Source organism: Akebia trifoliata, chromosome 12, assembly GCF_017979445.1.
Source record: "Akebia trifoliata isolate Shusen 1 chromosome 12, ASM1797944v1, whole genome shotgun sequence".
Taxonomy (NCBI): Eukaryota; Viridiplantae; Streptophyta; class Magnoliopsida; order Ranunculales; family Lardizabalaceae; genus Akebia; species Akebia trifoliata.
Genome location: NC_141386.1, coordinates 2,174,449 through 2,191,640, shown reverse-complemented (window position 1 = coordinate 2,191,640; position 17,192 = coordinate 2,174,449). Strand labels below are relative to the sequence as shown.

Here is a 17,192-nt window from a genome sequence, read left to right as displayed (position 1 = left end):
AGAAAATGAGTCAAGCCTGGGCTAGGAAATCTCAACCCAAACACGATGATATATGATTACATATAAATGTTTTTATTTATTTTAAAAAATATATATTAATTTTCTTTTCCTAAATATATTTGTAAAATTAAGGGGAAAATTTATAATATAAAAATTAATGGACTTGGAGGTTGAGTGCAATTTTATTTAGTGAGTTTTTTTTTTTTTTTTTATTGTATCTATTTTTTAAGATATAAAATAAAATTTATGTGTTGATGAAAGTGAAATTAGGCTTGTTCATTGAACTCAACCCGTGCAACATGCCCAAAATTACCTAACTTGACCCAACCCGAACTCAACCCTATTTTAAAAGCTCAATCTCGAGTTATACTTGGGTTAATGAGCTCTAACCCGATGGTCAAGTTGAGGGTAGCTCAGGTTGAGGGTTCTACAACTTGAGTTAAGCCTAGGTTGACCCTCCAACCTACCCAAGTTGCAATCTTACTTGAATCAAAGTTTCAAAGTCAAGCCCAAAACTATATAGTCAAGTTTAAGTTATTTTTGGCCAGTTTGGGTTCAATATTGAAGTAATTCGTTTGGATAGAAATCAAGAGCATGATTGGCCTAATTGTGATTGGAATCAACAATGACTCTGATACCATGATAAATAAATAATTATTTTATTATTAGATCTCTAATTACACAAAAATATAATTGAGTTCACACATAAAATACTCAAAAAATTGTAATAATTCGTAAATTCTAATTTATCTTAATTCAGTCTAATATTTATTCAAATCTTCACGAGAAAATGATTCAATGTTATAATAGATATATTTATTAGAATATTCTGAAAACATGGATTTCGAGTGAATTTGTCACTTTTATAATTGTGGAGGTGTGTTTTGTGATCACCTAGAGATTCTCGTTCTTCTAATTGAATGATATGCAACTCCTCGAGATCTTTCCTATTCCCTGTTCCACAAAGCCTTCAATGCCTAAATTAATTCTAGAGAAAATTCGATAAAGTTTTAGTGCATAGAAATTGCGTACCTTTGATGGGGGGGTTTTTCTTTATTTATAGAGTGTGAATTGCTATTTTGGACATTTTCCTTCCTTATCCTTTTCTATTTTAGGAAAAGAATCGTGTGAGATTCTTTTTCTAAAATTCATTTCTAATTCAGTCATCTAAATCCCAAAATCCCAAGGATTAGAATAATTTCCATCCATAAAATATTGATTCCCCGACTTCGTCTAAACCCCCTCCCTCGATGAACCACCTGAGCAATTGCACACACACACACACACATGTAAAACGAAGGTATCCTGTGAACCCTCTCATTCCTTAGTGACACATATCGTTATTTCATGGGTTGAAGAATTTATACCTCCAAAATAATCAATGAATTCAAATGTATATCTCCGGATTCATAGATATTAGAAGTGACAAACTCATAAAAAAAAGTGTCACGATTCTCTAACTCTCCTCTACAGATTCCCCCAACTACTGATGTGGCCCATAAATGTTTCCTTGGGATACACAAATGCAATCTCCATAATACATGTACAATTGTGTATCCCAAGGAAAAAAATCCAAGGTTCTTGCGCATGCAGCGTGGATGAGTTTTTGAGTAAGTCGGTCAAAGTGAGTTAGAAAATCAGGGCACTCTTTATTTTAAATTAGAGGGTAATAAATAAAAGTTAGGGTGCCAATAGAAGTTTTTTAAAACTAATATTATCAATTTATAAGGATTTTACTAAATTACCCCTTTAAAAGCGCTATTTTCTTTACCTATGTCTCTCACGCAATATCGACCCTTCGATGAATCTAGACACAAAAGATCAGTTTTGATTGGTGACGTGTATTTTCAAGATGAAGGTATTGATAGTGGGAGGATTATTATTATTACTACGGAACTGCCAACATTTCAAATGATTAGTTCTCTTATTGGTGTATTAGAAGTTTGTGATCATGACCACGACAAATACATTATTTTTAGTCTGAATTTTTCCATGAAATCTAAAAGATCTTATAATTAGATTGCTGATTTGATAATCTATATAAGCCCAATGATCATTAGTAAAATTTAAAATCTTACTAAGTTAATCATGATAGCATGATTAATAAAATAAGATTTATTTAAGTAGCAAACTTACGAATTAAAGGAGTTTTTGTAATAAAATTGCTACAAATAAGTCTAGTCGATAAATCTCTCAAATCAAAATTTACTGATCTTGTATAGAGAGTAAATCCGATCTTTGGTGGCTGTTTTACCTACCTCAGTGGCGTTAGTAAAAAAAAATTATTTAAAATTATTTATCATACCTTAATTAAAGATTAAAACTCAACATTCAAATGCTAGAGAGGTTTGCCTCAAATTATATCTTAATATTACAAAATATTATAACAGTCATTCACAATTTTAATAATTATTTATAAGTATGATTAAGTTTAAATAAAATCTCAAATTCTAAAAATAAAAAAAGAAATCTATAAAAAAAAAAATAATCTATGAAATTGAGAATTTGTTAATTTTAATATTTATGAATTTGTGGATGTACAAATGAATTCATTGATTATAAAAGTGATAAATTCACTCAAAATACATGTTTTTCAAATTAAAATGAGTATCGAAATTGGAATTTAAATAAAAGTTGAGAAAGTTTTAAGAAAAATTCTTCATTTTAAATTAAGATTTGATAAGTAAAAATTGGAATGCCAATAACAACTACCATGAAAAGAGATGATGATCGCTTTACTAGAAATAATTCAAATAAATAAGGAAAATGTTGGAATGACACGAACAGACACACAAGCGTGACAAAATTGATGTGGTGGCGCCCATTTAACCGTAGATTGTTTTTACTCATATCTTGTGGAAAAACATCTATGGTAATGTGAATGACACCATGAGTTTTTGTCACCTTTGTGTCTCCCTTTATATCACCCCAGCACGACTCTTTAAATAATAGTTATAAAAGTTAAAAAAGCATCGTAAGCTAGCTGTCTAGCACTGCACTTGTTTTAGTCTCCCACCAAACCAATAATAGATTCTAATATTTCATTCTTGTACTGCTGACTTTCACCCTTCATCCTCATTGCTTGCTTCATCTTCATCAATTTGCCTCAACCTTCTCTCTCATTTCCAAGTATGGCGCATGCTCTCGTTTCCACTGTTTTGAAGGAATTGGGTTCCTTCATCCTTGAAGAGGCGAAGAAAGAGGCGAGACTGGTGTTGGGTACCCCTCAAGAAGTTGAAAAGCTTACTTCTACACTCGAATCTATCCAAGCCGTACTCATAGATGCAGAGGAGAAACAAGTAAAAGAGAAAACGGTGAAGCTTTGGTTAGAAAAACTCAAAGACGTGCTCTACGACATGGAAGATGTGTTGGACGAATGGAACACTGAAATTCTCAGATCGAAAAATGAAGAGGAAATTGGCGTATTAGAGAAGGTATGCTCCTATTTGTTCTCTCTTTGCAATTGCAATTTGAATTGCTTCAGTCAAGTTTCTTTGTGTCACGACATCGGCCGTAAGATAAAAGAAATAAAGGGCAGACTAGATGATATTGCAAAGGAGAAGAACGACTACCAGCTTATTGTTAGTGATAGTGGGAGGACTACTACTACTACTGCGGAACCACCAACATTTCGAATGACTAGCTCTGATATTGATGAATTAGAAGTATGTGGTCGTGCCGGCGACAAAGGTATTATACTAAGCAAGTTGTTGAGCGAGAGTAGTCAACAAGAAACGCCTAATGTCCCTGTTGTCATCTCTATATGTGGACTTGGGGGAATTGGGAAGACTACTCTTGCCCAAATGGTCTTCAATGATCATGAGGTGAAAACCCATTTCGAGAAGACAATGTGGGTGTGTGTATCTGATCCTTTCGATTTAACAAGGCTTGCCAAATCGATCATTGAAGCTGCTACTGAGAACGTCCCTAATTTCATTCAGTTGACAGCTTTGCTTCAAAAATTGAAGGCATCTGTCACGGGAAAGCGGTTTCTACTCGTGCTGGATGACGTGTGGACCGAGAATCACACCGACTGGGATCAGTTGAAGCTTGCTCTCAAGGGTAGTGCACAAGGGAGCAGAATTGTCGTTACTACACGCAGTGAGAAAGTAGCATTAATGATGGGTTCGACCTACATTCATGATCTAGGCCAATTGTCCGAGAAGGAATGTTGGTTATTGTTTAAACGTATTGCTCTTCAGGGAAGGAACAAAGAAGAGTGTGAGAAATTGGAAGATATCGGTGTGGACATCGTAAAAAAGTGCAAGGGTGTGCCTCTTTTCGTCAAGGCTTTGGGAGGTCACATGTTCTTCAAAAGAACCAGACCAGAGTGGGAACAAGTCTTGAAAAGTGATATATGGGGATTAAAAGAGGTTGAAAAAGGTGTTGTGCCTGCTCTACTTTTGAGTTATTATGCATTGCCCTCAAATGTGAAACGTTGCTTCATGTATTGCGCTGTCTTTCCAAAAGATCATTGGATAAGAAAGGATGTGTTAATCAAGTTGTGGATGGCGCAGGGTCTTCTTAACGCCACGGAAAGTACAGAATTGGAAGTACTGGGCGTTGATTATTTCAATGAACTACTGAAGCGCTCATTTTTCCAAAACATGCAACAAGATGACGATGGAAACATAATTTACTATAAGATGCATGATCTTATTCATGATTTTGCCCAATTTCTTACGAAGACTGAATGCTTTATCATGGATGATAATAACACAGAATTCAACAACAATAGCAAGAAGGTCCGCCATTTAAACGTTACACAGGTCACAGATTTGAGTTCCATCCATCCTTCCATTTACGAGGCAAAGAATCTACGCACTCTCATCATCGATGGACTTCCATGGGCATCACACTCTCTTTCTGATTTGTTTTGTCAATTCACATGTCTTAGAGAACTATCTTTGTGCAATTGGGGTCTAGAAGAACTGCCAAATGAGGTTGAGAAGTTGATACATCTAAGATACTTTGACTTGTCTTGGACAAGATTGAAGGAATTGCCTGAAACAATGTGCAGATTGTATAGTTTGCAGACATTGAAACTCAATAATTGTGACAAGCTATGTAAACTACCTCAAGGAATTGGGAAAATGATTAAGTTGAGGCATCTCGAAATTGAAGAAACTGATGAACTACGCTACCTACCTCAAGGAATTGGTAGATTAAGCTCCCTTCGAACATTGTCTAAGTTCATTGTTCGTGATGCGAGGGGAGGTGGATGCAAAATTGGAGAATTAAAAAATCTCGACCATCTCGAAGGGGATCTAAAAATATTTGGGCTGGAAAGAGTGGCGGATGTAAATGAGGCTAATGAAGCACACTTGAAGAATAAACGATATCTCCATGGTTTGAAACTGATATTTGAGTGCGATGGGTTGGGAAACATGGGAGAAGGTGAGATAAAGAGGATTGAGGGTGTGTTGGAAGGCCTACAACCACATCCAAAATTGGAGGAATTGCGAATAAATGGTTACCTTGGTTCTAAGTTCCCTAATTGGATGGATGATTCAATGTTGCCCAAACTCTTCGTTCTTGAAATAGTTGATTGCAAGAAATGTGTGCAATTTCCTGTTTTTGGGAAGTTTCAATTTCTTCAGAAACTCATAATCAAAAACATGGATGAGGTTAAATTTGTTAGAATTGCTGGTAGTGATGGTGTTGTGACAATTCTTGCACGATTGAAAGAACTTGATATTGATGGTATGGTTAACTTGGAAGAGTGGGATTTGAGGGAAGAAGATGCAGTGATTATGCCATGTCTCAGAAAATTATCCCTTCAGAACTTTCCAAAGTTACAGGTTCTGCCAGCTCTTGAAAATTTACCAGTCCTTGAAAGCCTTTGTATAGGAGGAATGAATTCGGTGAAACGTGTAGGTGTTGAGTTTTTAGGAATTAATGTGGATGTTGATGATGATGGTACAAAAAGAGGTGGTGGAGAATCAAAAGCTGTGGTAGCATTCCCACAGTTGAAGGAACTTACTTTGTGGGGTATGCATGAGTTGGAGGAGTGGGAGATGTTGACAAGGGAAGAAGAAGAAAAAGAAGAACATGCTGCTGGAAGTGGAGGAGGAAGAGATATAATTATCATAATGATGCCACTTCTCTACAAATTAACACTTGGTTATTGCCCCAAGTTAAAGGAGCTGCCTCACTACATATTCCCTGCTTCACTAAGGAAACTGATTATTGGTTATTGCCCAAAATTGAGTTGGACACCATGCCTTCCTCCACTCCTTGAAGTATTAACTTTATATAAGGATGTAGGTGTTCTTTCAAGGTCATTGCCCACCAACCAAGTTAACAACAGCAACAACATTCTCAAGTCTCTGTCTATCTTTCAATCGCCACATTCGTCACTCCCTGAAGGTTTGGCTCATCTTACATCGCTCCAAAGGTTGTCGATCGAGGACTCTAATTCCTTGATGTGCATGTCTGAGGAGCTGAAACAGCTCACCTCGCTTCAAAGCTTTAAAATTATTAGGTGCTCTGTTTTGGGAGCACGTTGCCAAAAGGAGGTAGGAGAGGACTGGAGCATCATATCACACATCCCCAACATCAAGATCGACTGGATCGACGTAAGAGGAGAGTAATGAGGGACTTGAATATTTGAGACACGCATGCATCATGACTCCACCGAGATCTGAGAGAGAGGTAAAGTTCATTTTTAATTAAGTAAGATTTTACTTTTGAAATTTGAAATTTGAATTTTGAATTTTGAATTTTGAATTAAGAAAAGAAACATTCCACTCCTAATTGATTGATTTGAGGTTTGCTCTCATCATCACGTCATATCACATGCCAACGGTTCAGATGATGGGGGAATAGTATTCTCAAATAGCTAGATTCCCAATACAACACGTACATAAATATAAGGAATTTATTTGCTTTTCACTTCAACTTTCTCGAGAAAATAAATATTTCAACTTTTATTGGAAAAAAAAAAGGTGGATTTACTATTGCCACATCAATTCAAAGTCTTTAATAAATATTATCGGGTGTGAGAAGTAACTCCAAAAAAAGTTGGAGCACCCCAACTTCTTTAGGGTCCCGTTCGCCACCCTTAGTTTTACCACACACTTTAACAAACGCGTTTTGTCTTACATGGGTTAGAAGTTTCGGAATGAGCTGATTTTTGGTGAGGATGATCTCTATGGTGAGGAGATCATCCTCACCAAAAACCAGCTCATTCCAAAACTTCTAACCCCATCAAAATTGATTTACAAAAAATGGACGGTCCACGATTTTTCAACGTGTAAACATGGGGCTAAACATTTCGGAATGGGCTGATTTTTGGGGAGGATGATCTTCTAATCATAGAGATCATCCTCACCAAAAATCAGATCATTCCAAAACTTCTAACCCATGTAGGACAAAAAACGTTTGTTAAAGTGTGTGGTAAAACTTAGGGTGCTGAACATTTCCCACTTCTTTATTATCAAGGGGGAGTGGCTTCTTTTTTCCATAAAGAATTATTGGTGTGTAGTAAAATAAAATGGTGTGAATTTGTTTTTTTAATAAATGGTGTGCACATTTCCTCTTTTGGTGTGGCACATATAATTTAATTACTTGGTGTGGCAATAGTAGCTCTCGAAAAAAAAAAAAAAAAAAATGAAAAACACTTTCTTACCAAGGGTCGTCTTGCTCAAGTGGATTACAACATTTGCAATCCAACCCCACAGCCGTCTAAATTTCTGGAAAAAACTAAGATCCTAAATAAATAAATAAAACCATTTTTTTTAGCTTCATCCAATGTCTTGAAAATGGACGTGGACCGCACTTCCCTTCCATTGATCTCCTAATTTATTTTTTATTATTATTATTTATTTTTTTGTCCTCTACAACCATATAGCATGGGATCATGTTTTTAGATGGCACAAGGTGAGCTAAAAAACACTTAATAATACTAGTCTTACTTAAATATAAAAATAAAAATAATTGATATTTAGAAATTGGAATTGGATGGGTATTCTAAATCATTATTCAAATTATATATATATATATATATATATATATACGGGAAATGTTCGGCACCAAACATTTTGGCAAAACATTTTTCAAAACATGGGTTAGAAGTTTTGGAATTGGCTGATTTTTGGTGAGGATGATCTCTATGGTGAAGAGATCATCATCACCAAAAATCAGCTCATTCCAAAACTTCTAACCCATGTAGGAGTATGGGAATAGATCAAGAGACATGAAAAAACATATGTAAAAGCAATGTAACATTCATAAATTTTCAAAATATGGGTTAGAAGTTTCGGATTGAACTGATTTTTTGTGAAGATGATCTCAACGGTGGGATGATCATCCGAAAAAAAAAAATCAGTCCAATATGGAACTTCTAACCCCATTAAAAGTGATTTAAATGTGGACCGTCGATTTTTTGCCAATAATTTGTAAATCACTTTTGATGGATTTAAAAGTTTCAAATTGAGCTGATTTTTTGTGAGGACGATATTCACATCATAGTGACTATCCTCGCAAAAAATCAGCTCAATCCAAAACCACTAACCCATATTTTGAAAACCCATTATTTTTACATACGTCCCATGAACTGCCCCCTATAAGTATATCATATCTATTTGGGTTTGAATTGAATTTTATTGGAGAGGATATTTCAATATCCAAATTTGAATCCATATCCAAAAACTTCGAATAATATTTTATTATTCGAATATGAATATGAATAATGGACTATCAATTGATAGACTTACTAATCCATAGTTTTTAAAAAATCATCCCTCTTTTTGACAATTTCACTGTTTTAGTGTAGGATCTATATTATATCATTCAACTTTCTTGATCTCCTTCCTTTGATAAGGGATATTGTCTAAGTGTTAAAGTGGTGACTTCTCCATGTTTAGTAGTTTAAGCCTTTAAAATGTTTTTGTATAGTTTTATAATATTTTATTAACATTCATACAAAATTATTTGTTTTGTCCAGGATAAAGAACCAACTAGAAGGATCTGAATATTATCGAAGATGTTCCTAAAGAAGAAATAGCAGTTGTTGCCAGTTTCATGGCTATTATGTTCAAGACTTATCTATGATATTTGATATATATTTCATATTATTATTTTGAAAAACCTTGCGTGATTTGATTTGTTATGTTTGTGTCTTGTATTTTATTAGTGGTAATGGACCATAAATCAATTAAGAGAGATTCAACAGATTTAACTTGTTATTTCTCCCAATATTTTCATAAATTTTTCCCTATAGGTAGCTTTGTAATCTTGTATCAGGGATTGTAATATATTTTTTTCATGGAAAATAGTGGAAAAAAAAAAATCTTATCATTGTCCATGAATGTAAGCAAATTTTGCCAAACCACGTAAACTCTCTCTCTCTCTCTAAGTTACTAAATTTATCGTTATTTCTCGCAACAAATTTTCTACTACAACATTCAATTTTGTGAGTAGATCATTAAACTTTGTTGTTCAATATTTGCAATATTCCTTCTTTTTTTCTTTTTTTCTCTAGAAAAATATAGAATTTATTAGCATAAAGAAGTTATATAAAAAAATATCATTCCTCAACACTTCTCACTTACATTTACATGATGTACTTTCAACTATTATTTTTGAAAGATTGGTGGCAACAACAATTAAGAACAAACCAAAAATAGAAAAGGGAAAAAGATCTAATGGGTTCATATTTTAAACTAACACCAATCCCATTACCCAAAATTTTGCAAAACCATTAAAATGGAGTTTGTGGTCAGATTCAAATCTGGCAATGAGTCAAGCTCAAATCAAGGGGTGAACTTTTGTAATATCTTTGAATATATGAATGTGCTTAAAATGAGATCTTGCTCAATAGTTTATAGATTAAATCTGAATCTCAAATCAAGAATTTGAATCAAAATTTAATCAAGTAATGTACATACTGAGAAGCCAAGAAAACACATTTTAGTTCCTTCCATATAATTCTTTCCGATGTCTTGACCTGACGATAAAATCACAAAGGTAGTCAAGTATAAAATCACACATACAAAAGACAGCAAGATTTATGTTGTTCGACAATGTATCCATCCATTTTGATGAAATCAACGATTGATAACCCTAACGAAGAAATTACATCTTGAGATGCCTCCAATACACTGACATTAAAAAATCAGCAAAGAATGAGAGGAAAAGAGATCCCATTTGAAATAATGTGATCTAACTGAGGAAGGTAGCAACATTAATTGCAGTATCTGAATCTGAATTCCCACCCGATCATTAGGTGTGTCACTGAATATGAAGACATCCCCAACATGCCTTACGGCACACTTTCCTGTTTGGACTACAACTTTCTGGACTGATACACTCAAAAAGAATATCATTTATGACTTTGGAGCCATTTGAATCAAGCATGCCGTTGATGTTTCTAGCCATTGGATTTCATCACCAGTTAGTTTGATTATCAATAAAAAGATTCACATAGGGTGAGAGAGAATGAGAAAGTTCCTGAAAAAGAGGGTGAGATAGAGGAGCAATAAAACCTAAGCACATATTCTATGAGATTAACAAAAATATTGAAAACTATTAATAATAATAATAATAAAACATTAAAAAACGCTAAGACCTTATAATTCCACAACCATAAAGGTGTTAAACCATAGTAATAAACTATCACAAACCAACCATGATAATACCCACATTATGCATCATAGATCAACATATATACATGAATTAAGATCTAGAAATCCTTGTACATTTTTAAAGCATGGATTTCCTTCTGAAAATATCATACTATGTTCCTCTAGAGAGTAAACAAATGATCAAAAAAACAATTAAAAAAATACGACATTTTACTTGAATCTTCATTATGTTAAAAAAAAAAATACCATGTTAGTAGTTGTTTCATCTCCATCCTAATAACCAGATTGCATTGATTTCCAAACCAAAGTGGTATAGGTGTTTCTTTTCTCTTTATAAGCTTTATTTCAGTCAAACTAAGAAGAATTCAATGGAACTTGGGCTATGTACTCATAGTTTTTAAAGAAAAAGACTTTCTTGTTTTGCAAATAGTATCTCTATTATAATATTTCAATGGAAAGATATGAATGTAAGAGCCTTTACCAGGTTGAATGTGTTGTCATTTAGCGGAATGGCAAAATATCTTCGACATTTTGAACCTCTTTTGTGGTGGTATAGTGGGTTGGAGTATTTCATCTACAAAATGTAAAAAAGAGGAAGATCGGAATAGAGGAGTCTGACATCAAAAGATAAACAACTCAAAGATACTATTAAAAACATAAAAGATGATATAATAATAAAAAGATCATTTGCAGGGGAAAAAAACATTTAACCATGTATATCAAAACCATTTGCAGGTGAAAAAAAACATTTGAAACTGTATATAGCAAATTGCAAAACCATTTGTAGGTTAAAAATAAAAAACATATTTGAATTGCCTTTTATCACGTGTGTATGTGCCCCTTACACCTTGGAAAGTTTTCAATGAAGAGTGAGAGACCATTCTCACACCCCTAATAAATGTCCAACACTTGCTGGTCTACCTATCATCTTCAACCTCTTGGCAAACCCATTCCCTTTCTCTTTCCTTCAACCATATCAATGGTTCTTTTATATTGTTCAAAACAACACAAAATGAAATGTAACTGCTGATTTAAATAATGTCTAACCATTAAAATGAATTGGTTTGTAACTAGATTACCATTGCAAAAAATATGTAGAAAATGTCTAATGGGTTTAGATTTTATACCATGAATTAGTTAGTATTCAGATTACCATTGTCAAATTCTTGGTTATGATGAAATATAATGTGCAAAATTCTTTGACATAGTAATTAGTCCCAAAACCTATTTTAGACCGTGCGTTAAGTCCCCAACATATAAAAATCTTATACTAAATCAATGTGTGCTAAAAAAATTAAAGCAACACTAATGATTGTGTGATAAAAGGGGGTAAAAAGAACCATGAGTTACATACCTGGGGCAATGATTTTTAGATAATAAGAATTAAAAGAATAAGCAAAAAGTCTTGTTTTCAATTACCCTTTCCTAAGGCCTCTTTACACTCCAAGGCCATCTCAAATTAGATCCAAAGAAGAAAAAAAAGATAGAAAAAACTCAATAAAAACAACATTAACATCAATAATTATAAAATTAATTTAATCACAAAAAAAATTATAATTTATCATAAATGCACCATTGAAAAGAAATGGTAGCAAAACACCTCACCTAGGTATATCTTTTTTCCGAATTGATTTGTCTCTAGCAATTTTTAATGGTTTCTGCATCTAGTAAGCAGTAAGGAAAGTTATTTTTCCTAAACCAAAAAATTAACAGTTAAGAATAGAGAAATAAGGACACACACAAAGTTAACCATTTTGGATGGCTTAGTTTTTCCCTTTTATCATGTTACAATTTGATTTAGATGAGATGGTTGTGTTTCTCCAAGACACCCAACTTACAAACCCCATCCCAAATAGACACCAATATAACTAAAAGTACCGATTTTTTATAACATCAACAGTCCAAAAAATGTTGTGCTTTGAAACATGAACCCGTTCTAAAAAAATATGGCTGTTAAGCACATAAATAGCCACCAATGATAAATTATCAAAAATAAGAGTTTAAACGAAGTTGTCCCACCTCAATCAATGTCGAAAATGAGAGGAGTGCATACCCAACTGGATGACCCGAACAACTTTTATGAGTGGATCCACTCTAATACACCAAGTTGAGTCAATCCAACGTTGGGCACATCAAAAGCTTTTAAAATAACATTAAGTTGACCATTAGGCCAAATACTATTGGGGGAAAAATTACATACTAAACCTGAGTCTTAGGCTCTATACAAATTTCACATGATATTGGAATAATGCCATCCATGATTGCTCTTCGATCCTTTGATTATCAAGTATGTATGACAGAAAGCATTAGAACTAAATTCTAATTAAAGAAAAATATTAAAAGGAATTCAAAAGGAAGAAGAAGTGTACCAATACATGAGAAGTGTAACTGTGATAAAGGATAGAGAAAAATAAAATTAAACTGGGTTTCCCATGAACATGGAGTTTGGAGCTTGCCCTCCAATAGAATGTTGGACTTGAAGACGGTGAAGTCAACTGTAAGCTCTTTTTTAGAATGTAATCCTCTCACTCTTAGTTAGCGAATGAAATGATTATGCTAAAAACCATTGTCAAATAAATATTAGTACATTACCAAATAGTTAAAGTGATTCCCAGGGATAATATATTTACACCATTTAAATTGAGTATTTAAGATAGACGATGATGATGAGGCTTTGAGGATGATTACTTAACTTTAATTTCATTTTAAAATTATAGCTTCAATTCTTTAACATTAATCCATACCATTAAATACATAAACACATTAAATACCAAAACAGAAGCTTACAGAAAATGAAGGTTCATAAATGCGTATTGTGACAAATAAAAAGTCTCTGCAGCATTTCGTCAAATAGATGTCAAACGATGGTTTGAAGGTTCATAATTATCTTTTTCTTGCTCCCAAACAACAAATCTCTTAAGATCAAAAAAACAAAAATCAAAAAATAAAACAAAAAGAGAGAGAGAGAAAAAGTGTGTTTTTCACCTTAAGTTAGAGAGAAGGATTCAAAGAACCTCACCTCCAATCTCCAGAACAAAACCATTGATTTTTAGAGAGAATGAGAGTTTTTTAGCAATCTAAAAGAAATAAAATCAAAGATTTTCTGAAGTTAGAAAGAGAGAGAGTTGCTTGCTTGAAGTTAGAGAGAATGAGAGAGGGTTTCAGACCCCTGCAGGACCTTTTATGCCTTCAAACCCTTGCGGAGATATCAGATTTCCAGCTAGAGATCAAAGACAAAGAGATTTTTTGTTTGATGTTGAAGACGAAGGGTTTTACTATTTATTTTTTTCGAAATAGAGAGAGAGTATCAGTCCAGAATTATTCAAACTATCAATATATAGAATTATAGAATTATCCAAAATATCAAACTTTTAATCCTGATATGTGGCATTTATTTTATGCCTTCTCCAATCTAAACTGAAACATAACTACCCAATGCACCAAAACAGAGATGATAGCCCTATGTTCAGAAATTAGGACATACAACAACAATATCACAAACCACAATTCTTTTCAAACTAAACACACATAAGCATTACAATATGCATCACCTCTTAGAAATCTATATAAATTGCCATCATTAAGCATCAATGTCTCGACTTCATGAGGGCATTACCAAAAGTAACAAACAATTATGAAACAATTGAAATATTTATTTATAAACTAAAAAGGGGAAGGGATGGTAGGTGGAGATGTGATGGAAGGGTATTTATGACTTAAATCTTGAAGACAAACTAATATATTTGTTGGACCTATTGTAGGGAAGAATGTGCAAAATTATCACAAAAACCTCTTTCTTCCCACAATAAGTCATGGAAGATATGATCTTTCTTAATTTCACATGATCTAAAGTGCCAAGTGTATTGAAATTTGTCCGTTTTAAATTGAGAAAAAAAAATTACTCACAAAAAAGTCAATCTAAGATTTCACAGAATCCCAGATTGACCAATCACACGAAGTTGTATGTATTGAGAGCATCTCAATTTACAAAACTACCCATGCTAGGCGTTGTGCTATTGGTTAATTGGGATTTTGTGAAATCTAATATTGACTTTCAATTAGCAAAAAATCTCTCCTTTAAATTATATTAATTTATCCAATCAATTTAAATATATCTTATGGAGTCTCTTGACCAATAAATTTGCACCTTAAGAAACCAAGCAAATGATTTGCTTTGGAGAATGAGTTGTTCTCCTTTAAAGGCGTTAGACATCAAAATTATTGTTCTCCATCGATAACTCTTGAATTTTGACTACGTTCACTGGGATGTTAATTTCATAATTTTCTACTACAATTTCCCATGATCTTACATATCCAAATTGATTAATTGAGAATTATACAGGAATCTTTTTAAATTTAACTATCACAAATAATATATCAAAAGAATTTAAATTTATGAGATTTTAGATCATTTATTGTCTTGTAAAATTTAATAAGATGGGTATAAATCCATTAATTCATCACCACCATACTAGGGATTTTATTTTAGAAGTCGAATATTTCCAAGTGATAATACTTGATCCTTTTGACCATGGAGTTTAGTGAGTATTGGATGCTTGATTATAGTAGAAAGATTTACAGGGTAGACCTATATGTTGCAATTTTATTACAAAAACTTCCTTACTTTATTAAGTTTGTTATTTGAGCAAACCTTACTTTATGAATCATGCTACCATGACTAACTTAGTTAGATCTCAAATCTTACTAAGATTCTTTGGGTCCACATGAATTATCAAATTATCCATCCAACAATATAGACTTCTTGGTTTCATGGAAAAACTCGGATTCAGAAGAAAATATTCAAGAAAAAAAAACATTTTTGAGTATGATCGTAGGTATTGAAATGAATGACTACCGAACTCTTAGATTTAAAGCTAAAATTCAATGGTGGAAATTAACTTTTTTTTCAGAATACTTTTTCAAAGTTCTTAGAATTTTGTCCTTTATGATCCTGTGACATCAAATCATGTTTTTTGGATGCCACAAATTGATCCCATAAGAATCCACTCCAAGGTATGTTAAGTAACAAAATAACACCATAAATTTAAAGTTTATGACGTGAACTCCAAGGTTTGTGTGGACATGAGATTTTCAATATTTTAAAAACATCCCTCCACTTTGGGGTGTTTTGGAGTCGCCACCATTCATTTTCGGAAATGGGTGTGAATGGTCACCCGAAGTTGTATTTTTGAAAAATATGTCATTTTAACATTTTTTGATTACTCTCATAGGATAAGGCGCATGGTCCAACCTTTGATTCAAAGGTAAGGGGGTCCATTTATGGAGTAGGGAAGGTGTTAGGCACCCTACTCCATCCACGTAATGTGGTAACCTCGGATTCGGTTTTTTGAAATAAAATGAAAGAAAATCGATGTGTGCCCTCAAGTGTGAGGGGCTTCGATGTTGGTTCAAATCATTGAGGGCACCCTTATGAAAAAGGGGCTCTTTGGTGATTTAAACCATAGTGGTGTGTGCAAATGTGTAGAAAAGGGGTGAGTAGAAGAGGGAAGTTGGGGGTGTCCTTTTGTCAAACCCACCTTGTTCCTTCCTTGACTTCCTTTGACTTTTCTTGACTTCTTTTTCTTTGCTTGATTTGTTTGAGAGAAGGTTAAGAGTTGAGAGTTGTGAGATGAGTTGAGAGTTGAGTAAGAGTTGAGAGTTGAGTAAGAGTTGAGTGTTGAGATGAGTTGTGATTTTTTAGAGTTTTTTTGCCAAATTTTCATTAGTGATTGAGAGTTGAGAGTGATGGGATTTTTATAGAAGTTGTGGGCTTATTTTAAGGGTATAATGGGGTGAAGTGAAAAAAAATGATAGAATGGTTATGAGTTTGACAAAGAAATGGGTGTAATTTAGAGGAGATTGGAAGGTATTTAGGGAAGGGGGGTTAAATGGGTGAGTTTTGACCCAAATGAGTTGGATCCTACCCAACCCATTTGAATTGAGTGTTTGGTGAGGTGAGTTTAAGATGGTGGTTGTGATTAAATGGTATTTGGTTTAAGAGAATGGAGGATTTAATGGGGTGGTTGATGATATTTTGAGAGGGTGAGGGAGATGATGACATGTGTAAAAGTGGGTGGAAATGAAGGGTTGAGATGAGTTGATAGGAAATGATGAGTGTTTGATTTGAGAGGATAGGTGTAGGTGTAGGTGTAGATTGTAGAGATGAGTTTTGTAGGGAATGATGGGGGTAGATTAGGGGAGGGTGATAGGTTATAAGTGTTTGATTTGAGATAATGGATAGGATAGGTTAGGGTAGGGTTATGGGTTGAATTAATTTTTGGAGGGAAGTAATGGAGTTGATTGGTTGATTAGATGAGGGAGGTGGAATGGGGTAATGACATGTGTCATATTGGGTGATTGGTTGTGATATTGGGCTTGGGTAGAGAGTTGGGCTTGGGTAATGTGTTGGATTAAAGGATGGTTGGATTTTAGGTTGTAGGTTGGGCTTTGGTGTTTTGATGAGTAGGGTTAATTTAGATGGGCTTAGGTGATGGGTTTAGTTTGGGTTGGGAAGTGTAGGATAGGAATGAATTTGGGCCTATATTGGGTTGAGAGGGTAGTAAGGAATTTTTGGTCCGTGGGCCACGTGAAAGGCCTTGGGCCGTT

At 33.8% G+C, this 17,192-nt stretch overlaps 1 protein-coding gene and 1 long non-coding RNA gene across 9 annotated transcripts; one reads left to right on the top strand and one right to left on the bottom strand.

Moving 5' to 3' along the window:
* Positions 1-3,005: 3,005 nt before the first annotated feature.
* On the top strand, positions 3,006-9,263 carry LOC147388560 (putative disease resistance protein RGA3). The gene is made up of 2 exons (XM_086417962.1): positions 3,006-6,654; positions 8,948-9,263. The coding sequence occupies exon 1, from the start codon at positions 3,132-3,134 to the stop codon at positions 6,591-6,593; it is 3,462 nt and encodes a 1,153-aa protein (XP_086274088.1). The 5' UTR covers positions 3,006-3,131; the 3' UTR covers positions 6,594-6,654; positions 8,948-9,263.
* Positions 9,264-10,056: 793 nt separating this feature from the next.
* Positions 10,057-14,297, bottom strand: LOC147388559 (uncharacterized). Of its 8 annotated transcripts, none has more exons than XR_015170506.1 (4): positions 13,606-14,290; positions 12,192-12,250; positions 11,068-11,160; positions 10,057-10,372 (listed from the first exon to the last, which is right to left on the bottom strand). It is a non-coding gene; the product is annotated as an uncharacterized LOC147388559 (long non-coding RNA). The 8 variants fall into 8 exon arrangements; XR_015170503.1 differs by having other exon boundaries at positions 12,192-12,244; positions 13,572-14,284; XR_015170501.1 differs by having other exon boundaries at positions 13,572-14,281.
* Between the last annotated feature and the right edge of the window lie 2,895 nt (positions 14,298-17,192).